This window comes from Gallus gallus, chromosome 8 (genome assembly GCF_016699485.2).
Source record: "Gallus gallus isolate bGalGal1 chromosome 8, bGalGal1.mat.broiler.GRCg7b, whole genome shotgun sequence".
Lineage (NCBI taxonomy): Eukaryota > Metazoa > Chordata > Aves > Galliformes > Phasianidae > Gallus > Gallus gallus.
Window position 1 is genome coordinate 1,431,564 of NC_052539.1, and position 11,299 is coordinate 1,442,862.

At 41.8% G+C, this 11,299-nt stretch overlaps 1 protein-coding gene across 4 annotated transcripts in view; it reads right to left on the reverse strand.

Moving 5' to 3' along the window:
* Positions 1-11,235, reverse strand: part of CAMSAP2 (calmodulin regulated spectrin associated protein family member 2) — a 61,784-nt gene extending 50,549 nt beyond the window's left edge. For 3 of the 4 annotated variants that reach the window (XM_004943106.5, XM_015290352.4, XM_015290351.4), the window contains exons 1-2: positions 10,483-11,235; positions 112-371 (exon numbers count right to left, since the gene is read on the reverse strand). In XM_004943106.5, the coding sequence (XP_004943163.2) occupies positions 112-371; positions 10,483-10,621 (399 nt within the window). In that variant the 5' untranslated portion in view covers positions 10,622-11,235. The remainder of the gene's footprint in view (positions 1-111; positions 372-10,482) is intronic. The other variant, XM_422188.8, reaches the window with a different exon arrangement.
* Between the last annotated feature and the right edge of the window lie 64 nt (positions 11,236-11,299).

Sequence of the window (11,299 nt, forward strand, 5' to 3'; positions counted from 1 at the left end):
CATTCGAGAAAAATACTTCAAGAAAGTTATGCATGTTAAAAAGAAACAGATAGGCAGTTACTGGGAGCACACAATAAGAAACATAATAAACATTCAAGATTTAACACTCACCATCTGAATGGGTTTTTTGTGAAGATCTCGTTCAGTCACCAATTTTTCTTGGTCAGTGACATAAAGGCCTTTCTGTGCCAGAGCTTGTATAACAGCATCATGACCTAAAAGTGGTTTTGCAGCATCACTTTTCAGAATAAGGCTCCCAGCACGACAGTAGAGTTCTGCAGATAGCAGCAAGTTAACTACAGGTGGTTTAATGTGCTCCTGGTCGTACTGGTCTGTGTAAAACGGCTCTCGCAGTTCTTCCGGAACATTTTCTACAAAGACCAAAAATAATCAAGCATCAGTATTAGAATAAATACATACAGCACTAGGATTTGTTTGTTTGCTTAAACATATGGATTCACAGTTAAGTCACAAAAAATATATTGTGAAGGTGGCAACCTTTACACGGTCAGCGTGATGTACAGCACTGGGAAATAAATGCACACAAAGGTAACAGTTTAACTATAAATAGAAACTTGAAAAAAAAATCTCATTTCACTCAGCAAAGGCCACACACCAGAAGGCCCATCTGTGGTTTACAGCATCATTTAGAGCTTCCTGGCTTCTCCAAATACCTGTCTAAAGATTCTGATTCTCTTCAGCAAAACACTGTATAGGTAAGATGCATGAAGGCAAAACAACATCCACTTGAACACAAAACCTGCCTCTATTACCATAATAAAATAAAATGGAACTTGTTATTTTAATGAAGATAAATTCCAGAGACGCAAAGAGACATCTCCACTCAGCACCCTTCTGGGTTTCATATATGCTAGGGAGGTTTGCTTATTGCTGTGCCAAGGGTCATACATCACACCACGATGACATTCAGCAGTTAAGCATACAGAAATGTATGTTTTAAGAGAATTTAAAGAATGAAAGATTAGATTAAATATTATACATTTCCTTCTGGCAGATCACTCAAGTGTTACTCGCCTCTTCATGCTACTGAGTTTCCTCAAAATTGGGGCTTCCTTTGTTTCCAAATGAACCTGCTTAGTACCAACAGAAGGCTATGTGAGATTCTATCAAGTTTATACTGGGATATAAATTCCAAAATTGGCAGTTCAAGATTATCTGCAATAGTTTTCCTAAATACTTTACACAATACAATATAGAGGGAGTCTATTTCTTACTGTCTATTGCAAAACTAAGTTGGAAATTAATTCAAGGTGGTATTAGATCAAATGAAATCAAATCACCAGTGACAAGGAAAACGACTTGGATGCAGTTTCGGTTTCAGATGCTGTATCTCCAGACACATGCTCCACAAGATGCTCCCCTTTGTCCCTGTAACTGTTGCATTCTTTTTTTTTTTTTTTTTTTAATTAGTTAAGCCAAGGGCATTTATTACGGTAGAAAGAGCATGTGATTCTTTCCCTGAGCACAAGTGGAAAAAAGGAGTGTAAGAAAACAGTGATGCAACTCTGTGTTTCTGCTCAATCCCTGTTCCCTCAGCTGAGCCGGCTAAGCAGCTGCACCGACAGGATTTGAAACAGTGTGGAGCCAATGGCCCAACAAGGGTGGAGCAGAAGAGAGGGGAAAAAACCCACAGAACACGCCAGCACGAGATAATGACAATTATCTTCTTCCTCATACATATTATATTACAACTCATACGCTTCCACTATGAGTTCTACATGAAGAGCTACCCTTTGTGAGCTGGAAGGTACCTCTGGTTTGCATTAGAGAACACAAAGGGAAATATGAACATGTGCTTTCATAAACATCACAAAGGAAGTAAAAACTGTTCAGACACTGCTTCTTGTCAGTTTGTAATGCCAAGGAGAAGAGAGGTATAGTGTACAAATTGCTTAAACCATACACTGAAGTTTGACTATAAAGCTATTATAGAATACAGATCAAAATATGCTGCAAGCAAAACTACCTTGTCCTTTATAATACAAGTCTAATGTAATAAGAGTACTCAAAAAAAAAAAACAAACTCTAAGAAAAACATCAACACCACTCCATCAACGTGCTAGATGTCCTAACCAAATTTACCAATGGCACGCAATAGCACGTCTTTGCTGTGCTGCTATCTTCTCTTACCATTTCCCTGCCTCACCTGCTGACTCTTTAGATCCTACAACCTTAAAATAGTATGACAAGCAATTATGGTTAAGGGCACCGAGCACTGCCATGTCAGTTCAGAAAGATGATGGAAATTTAAGGATTAGGGTACTTTTAGACAAATATCTGAAGTATCTCTACGTAATTATTTCTTAATACATAATGGACTCATAACAATTCTGCAGATGCTCTTCAGAGAGGAAAAACAAATGAAAGAACTCATTCTAAGCTTTTAAATAATCTTTTTTTTTTTTTAATTAAGCAACTTGTCTTTCTACATAAACAGCTCATTTCAAAAGGAGGGAATCACCTGAAAATATTTCATGGCTACTAGCTCTAACCTTACCTTTAGAAATGTCTTTTTAAACAGCTCTGTTCATGTGGAAAGTCTGGGCTTTTTTTATACACAAACGTTTCCAGAAAGCTTCCAGGTTTCCACACAGATGAATTTCAACCTTTGAGTTACATGACTGCAAGACTGCAGCAGTGAACAATTTGAGATGTACGAATGCTTGTATTAAGGAAGAATAAAAATGGAAGAGTCCATCCAGAAGCTCTCTCTTATTTATTCTTCAGAATCATATTAACAAGTTAAAAACATTAAGGCTTCCCAGCTAAAACATGCATCATTCTTGGGAGCCACATGATGATGTAAAACCCCAGCAGAGAAATGGACATTTTCTACAGGTTACTGACTTCCATAAACAACACATTAAGAAAAAACTAGTTGTAAAAAGCTTTGAGATTTAACACAGATTTATTCTGCCAAAGTACTGACTAATACCTTCAACCACTTCCTACTGCAAACCAGTAGATGAACCTATGCCAGATCTTAATGGACTCCATTATGTGACAGTTTTCTGCAGAACAAAGGCATGCTTTAGCCATAAGGTAACAGTGAGTTACTGTCACTCAGCCTCTACTTACTAACATGGAGCCCAGCGCCTCATTTGTCATTTGGACACGAGGGCCCGGAACCTCCATGAGAGTCAAACATCTGAAGACTGAAAACAGGTCAGAAGAAAAGGTGGTTAATATGATTTTGCTTCAGATGAGTTTTCATAGGTTCCTCAGCAGAAGGGGGAAACATTTCAGTTTCTTATTCTGTTTTTGATAGGCCTTCAAGGGCTTGTCAAGGCCTCCACTCCTACATTTAAAGCAGGTTAGTAATTCATGGCTCAAATTGATGCTGTTGAAAACGAAGTCATAAATAATGAAACATGACTTTTAATCAGGAAGTGGAAGAGAAAATGATGCCATTTATATTAAAAAGCCATTTTTACTTTTTGGTTTGTTGAACCTGTCTGCCACTTTGTTCCGCCGTTCTCAGCTAGCTTCTGCCTAGGAACAAGTATCTAGAAGGTCAGCCTACAAAACCTGTGTCACGCTGAATTTCAGTATCACAGTTCTTCACTCTGTCTGCTACAACTGAACTGAATTAGAGACATTCTCGGATCTGTTGTCACAGCACTTCAAACAAACAGATCCTTCCCTCCTGTTTCTGGATGCCACAAAAGCTGTTCCGCGCTTCCAGAGTGCACTTCACGTAACACCGAGAAGGCAGCCTGGCGATGAGCAACAAAGGAGTTTAAATACGGAAGCTTTGCCATCCTCAGACATAGCAAACAGATAGCTTAAGATGAGAAAAAGCCTCAAATCCTTACTTCTAACTCTTAAAACAAATTGAAAAATAATCCATTAAGGTGCAAAGGGGTTGAGTGTCCTGCAAAGTATTCTTTGCCTGACATCCTCCTGCACTACTAACTGCAACAAGCCATGTCCAGCACCCTTGTGCAAAGAAACTAAACTAAAAGCTATTTGCCTGAGGGCATCTTTTGGATTAAGGAAGGGAAAATAGTTATTTCCCCTGTCATGATTACAGCTTAACAAATAATTCAACAAGACATCTGATCCTGACATTGAAAAAAATAGGAAATAAACAAACACTAATAAACAATTAGTCAAAAGCATTTTCTAACAGAGTGCTGCTTTAAGATCTACGCTTCAGGTGTAGATACTGTTAGATCAGCATCTGTTTTTTTTTTTTTTTTTAATAGGTCTCAGTTTCAATAAAGATTTCTTATCTCACACACAAAACCAAAAACAGCAGAAAGTAAAAACAAAAACAAAACAAAACTCAAACAGCACCTTCATATGCCATCCAGACCTCAGTTCTTTTTCTGGAGCACTCAGAATCACATCAGAAAAGCTATTCTGGGTCACACTAATAGTCAGTCTGACCCATATTCTGCCTTCAGTAGCACAACGGGAAATACCAAGCAAGGGAAAGGTTTAACAGCTACTTTACCAACACCTGCCTACCTATTCACGCCCTCATAAACAGAAGAATAACTTCCAATAATCCCTGGCAATAAAGGGATCGACTTTGATTTGCATAAATGCCTTCAGAACTTATTTTCAGGATGGGTAAGATATGACAAATAAAAATATGATAATATAGTTATAATCCCATCTCACTCATTTAGCATCCTGATAACTGCTAGCAACAGGATATATTTTACGTGTCCTACAGAATAAAATTATTTCAGAAAAGGGAGATAAAGACTTGTTGAACTTGAGCACCACATCCAATCACAAAGAAAACTTTTCCCCCACCATAACTAGGTAGACATGAGGTGAAAAATCTACTGTGGTATCACAGATAGTTTTAATTTAAGAATGATTCTAACTGAGGGAAAGAAGAAAAAAGAAAGCAGATAGGAAACTACTACAGCAGTACAACTCCTTAATATGAGAGAAAGGCATTTCAATGCTGCAGCAAAAAGACTTATTTATTGCCTCCATTTGAATCAGTAATAATGTACTGCCCAAAGAAAGGGGAGGAGGACTGAAGGGAGTGGTGGGAAGGGCAGAGCTTGCTAAATTTTGCTTCCAAGTCTTGAGGAATTTTAACTCCCAGCCCCATTTTCCAAGATAGCGATCACCAAAACCACGTATTCAGAGCCTTGGGTTCACCAAAACAAACATTAAGTGATTCACTTCAGGAATGCAAGTAGATCCATTTATGCTCATCAAAATCTACCAGCTGTCTGCATAAATGAACTTATGTAACACTTCATACAGGGAAGCCGAGCAGTTCCCGATTCGCTTTACCTGCACAGATGCATGGAAAGTGAGAACGAGCATCTTTAAGCATGGAGTCACTAAATCAACCCAGCAGATGACTCTCACACACTGCAAGAAAGCAGTTACAGGATAGCTGCAGTAGCAAAGGCTGAAAAACAGAACAGTGTAGGTAGAGCTTAATCTCATCATCTGGCTAGCTGCTTCATGTTACCTTCTGCAGACAGGCTCTTCAGTTTTAATGACAACCAGGCTCAATGACAAGGAGTCACTGAAACCACCCTCTGATTACAAGCCACCTTACCTGATGTTTATCTTGTAGTAAGAATCCTGACAACTGTTAACTTACTAATTTACCTTCGCATATTTTTCTGTGTGCAGTGTGCAACTACGAATGACTCTGGCAAACCTGGTAAGCCCAGAAGCTCATTTGATTGTATTTAACTTATAAAAAACTACTTTTAAAGAGTCAATCCAAGCCTTAAATATTAGACAAACAGGACTGATACCAGAAGCTTCAAGCAGACCAAAACAGTTGATTTGTCCAATCAACTCCTTTTAGTACAATTGACTAAAGTATCAATGTGTCACTAGATATTTTAGAAAGGTGAGGGAAACGATTTTTTGATGTATGTGGAAAAACAATTAAACAAAACACAATTTTCCCCACCAAAACCCCAAGCACGTGCTTTTAAGCTCCAAACTCCTGTGTAAGATTTTGCTTGCTGTCATGCTGAGCAAATAAAGAAATTAGGTCTGCTAGGGAAAGATGATGAGACGTCCTGGCCTGCACCACTCCACATAACAGATGAGAGTATTTAGTTTCAACTTGCTTCTGTCAGATACACAACGTTCATTTCCTCCCTTCCTGGCTCTACTGGCAGCATCTGCAAACAGCAATAAGCAGCCGCATTTGAATTCTGAAAATATTAATCATCAGAAGAAAGCTATTTTTAAGTTTCTTGGCTAATGTTTAGTTGTAGATGATGCAAATTGTGATTTATTGCTTCAGACGCCTATAAGGGGTTAAGGTAATGTTAAAAGGCAGGTGGACTCCTTTGTTTTTGCTGCAGAAAACCCCCAAAGCGAAGTATAGGGCAAGCACTGGACTTGGGCAGCTTTTATTTAGCTTTAGTCCTGTAAAAAAGAACCATGTTAAGCCAGAGAAATTCATTACTGCAGCAGGATAATATGCTGTATAAGTAATACAATAGCAACAGATTTAGCTTGACTCCAAAATTGTTCCCATAATATTCTCACAATTATAAATGCCAGAGATAAGTCTCAACTTAGTAACGAAAAACTGGCAGCAAGGCTGGATGAAAAACCACATTTAACAAGTATCCATCAGACGTTCTCTATCAAATGGAAAGAATGTACAGTTCAAGGTTCAAGAATCAGTATTTTCAGTCATACTGGCCAAGGTTCTGGAGAACCAATTCCAGGCTCCAGAGGGTTTGAAAGCATTCTGGAAGACAAAATTATACTTCAAGATGATTTTGACAAGTGGAAGAAGAGGTCTGAATATAGGATGCAGTTATATAAGTATAGCTGCAAAGCAGGAACCTACAACCACACAATTACAAGATGGGAACAACTGAGTAGGCAGTAGTTGTGCAGAGAAAAAGATATGGAGCTTTAATGATTCACTGATTGAGTGAGTCAACAATTCTAGGCTGATGCAAAAATGACAAATATCATACTCTAGTGAATAAATGAGATTGTTCAGGGTTGGAAAGATGAAGTCATTTTTCGCATCTACCCTGTACTGCTAAGCATAAAGTAGGACCATTACATCAAGATTTCATTACAGAATTCATGAAGAACAAGGCCACAGAAAAGATGGAGGAGGAAATTAACAGTCCAAAAAAAGCCTGACTTAAAAAAAATTAAGCTAGAAAAAAAAGCATGTTTCATCTGAACAGCAGAACAGAAAGCAGAGACTGCTTTTATTACGTGAAAGGTGTTGCACAAGTAAGGCACACACTGCCCTCACATCCCCTGGGAATACGACAAGGAAGAAATGTGTTCACAGCATGGCAAGAAACATTTATACTCCTCTAACGTCCAGAGATAAGTAAGGATTCAAATTGACTACCAGACATGCCACCAAATCTCTGTAATTACAGACTTTTCTAAAAAAAACCCACAGGATAAACAAACATCTGTCAGGAATGATGCATATTTAGCTCAGTCTCTTTAGGACAGTGGACAAATAAGAGCTTTTCCAGCTAAATTTTCTGTGACTACAGTAGAATGAAGACAAAAACCTCACACTCCAAAACAACATCCACTTCTGTAATTTTAGAAATAAAGAGGATACAGAACAACACATCACATTTTGAAGTCAAATCACATAATGCTATCAACACAGTTGAACTATTTCTTTGGAAAGCGGTTTTTCTGAGGTGGTGAACTCCCAGCACTGGGAGATAATGCTGAAAGTGAGTGCTCAGAATTTATTTGTAAGGTCAGAATTCCCTCTCAGTTACTGCAAGCTGTGCCACTTAGCTTTGGTTATCAGAAAACATTTCATTGGACCTGTCCTAACGTTTTAGCGAGAACCATTGGTGATGGGTGAATGGTTGGACTGGATGATCCGGTGGGTCTTTTCCAACCTTGGTGATCCTATGATTCCTTGAAGAAAATACCAAGGCACAAAACACCACACTTCCTTAATACATACATATAAGTGCTGTACTCAACTGTCATTTCTTAAAAAAAAAAAAAAGAAAAAAAAATGAATAACACCACCAAGAAAAAAAAACTTTTCATCCAAACTGTTCTTCATACCAAATGCCTTCAAGATGAGCGTTAGTACGCTCCTAAATTAATAAGGCAGTTTACATGTAAGACAACCTACTTTGACTTGCCTGAGCTGTGAGCCAGACCGTTCTCACAGCTCCCTGGAGAACAACAATACTCCATTGGTGCCAGTTTCTCCATGTGGGTAGCAATTATCAAACACAGAAAGTTACTACTAAGCCTTAAGGAATGGTACCCAATCCAAATGTTTTCTTCAAGGACATTCCCTGCACATAGTCAAGCTGTACATAACAATTCTGCCCATATTACAATACGCTTTTAAGAACATAAAGTACATCCCCTGGACCTAAAAGATGTATCCATTTGATATAACAAGATGCAGTCTTCAGTGCGTTCAAGATCACAACAACTTACCATTTTCATTAATCAAAATCAATAACTGTCTTCCTTTCTTTCAGAGAGGATGGGGAAATCCTCCACCTGTCACACCTCTTAAGGAATTCCAATATTTCAAGGATTAAAAAAAGAAATAAAATCTGGCACCCATTAGCACACTAACAATCCATTAATTCCTTTGTATGAATGCTTATAGCAATAGCTCATAAGAGACACATTGCTGAGGTTGTGATCTACTCTCAAGAAGTAAAACCAGTAGTTTAAAATTCCCAATCTCAACAAACTTCCTTCCTTCTTAGAAAAGGCCAAGGTCAGTTCTTCTATTTTGCCACAAGTATAAAGGAAGCATTTGTATTCCAAACACGCAAGCCCTGTATACTGGCTTTCCCTGCTTTAGTCACAAACTCTTCTTCACAACCATTAAAGATACTCATCAAATTCAAGACCAGTGATACCAGAAATGCTACAACTGTGTGTCTTTACCTCTTCCTACCGCACACTGTGGTATTATTTGAGGTCAGAAGTAGTTACTACCTCCCCTAGTGACATTTCTCTGGTGTGTCTGAACCACCACAGTAACCGAGAGCTAAGGAATGTGTTCTGGATCACCCTTTCTATACACTTTTAACCAAGAAGCACGCTAAAAGTTACTTTACACACACAATAGAATCTCACCCAATATAAGCTGAGACATTTCAGCTGTGGGCTGAGCATTTGCAGCAGCAAAAGCCTTTCAGGGCTTCAGAGCACAGGGTTATGTAATTGCCAAAGCGCTGTGCAGCCGACCTGCCACAAGCAGAGCCTACAGAGCTGAGCTAAACAGAAAATGATGGCTCAGGATCTAGAACCAGGGACTTCTAAGAACTTTCATGACTCCTGTTTCAACTCGTATGGCTGCAGAGCTGACAAAGCCCTATGTAAAAACCTAATAGGCTTATCCAGTTTTCACAACAGAAAGCAAGCAATATTTATTGGCAATTTTTAATATGAAAACAGTATTTTCATTTTTTACGTGATGAATACTCAGTTTTGTCCAGTAACCACTAAACGCAATAACACTGCACTAAATTTAGCCACCTTGAAACTACCAGCTTTTTGCAAGCCCCATATCAAATACCACTATTTCCCAGAAGCACCATAAAGGTACACCCTTCAACCTTGCTGAAGTACGTTAAGCAGTGCTCTGGCCTAAATGCAAAAGCTCGAAACGTCCAGAAGAACCTTTTCCTGTTACTCCATACTGAATAAGTGTAAAGATACTGACAGCTAACATCGAAGCCAACTTGTAAAGAAACCCTCCCTATTTAGCCCAAAGAAATTAAACCATTCACATACTGCAGCTGTAAAAAAAAAAAAAAAGAAAAGAAAAAAAAAAAAAAAAAGAAAAGAAAAAAAAAAAAAAAGAAAACCCAGCTTGGTAAATTTCCAAGATGTCTCCCTCAGAAGACCTCTATAAGCCAGATATTCCTTAGTGAACAACACCACTTCAAGCATCGAATAATAGCTCCGGTATTCCTCGTGGTCCAGGGTGTCAAAGCCGCACAAGTGACGCCTCTCCGGGGCACGGCAATCACTGCCATTTATGCTTGCAGACAGGAAGGGTGAGCCTGCCGCGCTCTGCAGGCCGAGAACTGGCATTAAACGCTTTTCTCCCCAATCCTTCTTACTGCATAACCGCTCCAATGGCTACGGGCTGCTGTCACACGTCAGAACCACAGCACACATCCCTTTCCACTGCTAGCCCCTAACTCAGCTCTTAGAAGGACAAGCACGGCTTGCTGGTGGCTTTGTTTTGCCTTCTAGAAAAGCAATGACCCTGGGAGGAAAACAAAACAAAACACTAATCTAAAGAGTTCAACTCCTAACGTAAGATATTACCTCTAAAACGCAAGACAACCACCGCACCAAGACTCAAGGACAGACCAGCGTTACCCGACGAAGCCCACAGGTAACAAAGCACACCACCAGCACGGGGAGAGGGGCAGCGCCGCAGCCCCCCGGCCCGGGCAGGGCCCGCAGCCCCGGGCAGCCGCATCAAAGGAGGAGAGAAGAGACACCGCCTACCTGTCCCGAAGGCTTTGGCCACCAGCCAGGCGAGATTACAGGCGATTTTCGCTCGGGAGAAATCATAATGGTCGAAGGGTTTGATGGCAGGAACAATGAAAGTCTTCCTCATCTCCTTGGTGTCCGCGGCATCCCCCATCTTCCCACGGGACCCTCGGCAATCCGAACTTACATGGTTCCTCCTCTCCCCGCGGCCGGGCGGCACAGCCGCGGCACGGCGGGAGCAGCTGAAGCGGCGCGGTGCCGGGGCAGCGCGGGCCCAGCTGTCCGCGCCGGGGCCGCCTCCCGCCTTCCTCCACGCAGGAATGTGGCGGAGCCCGGCGTCCTCCTCCTCCGGCCCTTTGTCTCCCCGCGCTCACGCCGCCGCCCCCCGCGGCCCCAAAGCCGGTCCCGGCGGACTCGGCCCCCGCTGCCCGGGGGAACCCCTCCGGCGGGGGCCGCGCGCCTCGGGAGCGGCCGGCCGTGCCCCCAACCGCAGCAGGCCGGGACGCGGCCCTTCCCGGCGCCGAGATGTCAAAACGCCAGGCAGCGGCTTCCAGGCGCCGCGCGGTCCGCCTCGCCCCGCCGACGGAACAATGCGAGCCGGGAGCGATGCCGGCCGCCCGCCGGTAGCCCCCACCCGGGCGCTGTCCTTACAGCTCGGTCCCGCTCCCCCTCAGACGTCGCGGCTGCGGCGGTACGCCCGCAGCTGCCGCACCGGAGGGAAGACGCGCGGCCGCGCATGCGCCGACACCACCACGGCCGCCGCCGCCTGGTCGGTCAGGGCGGGGCGGGAACGCGCGGTCACGTGGGCGCACATCCCGCAGGGGCGGTTCTG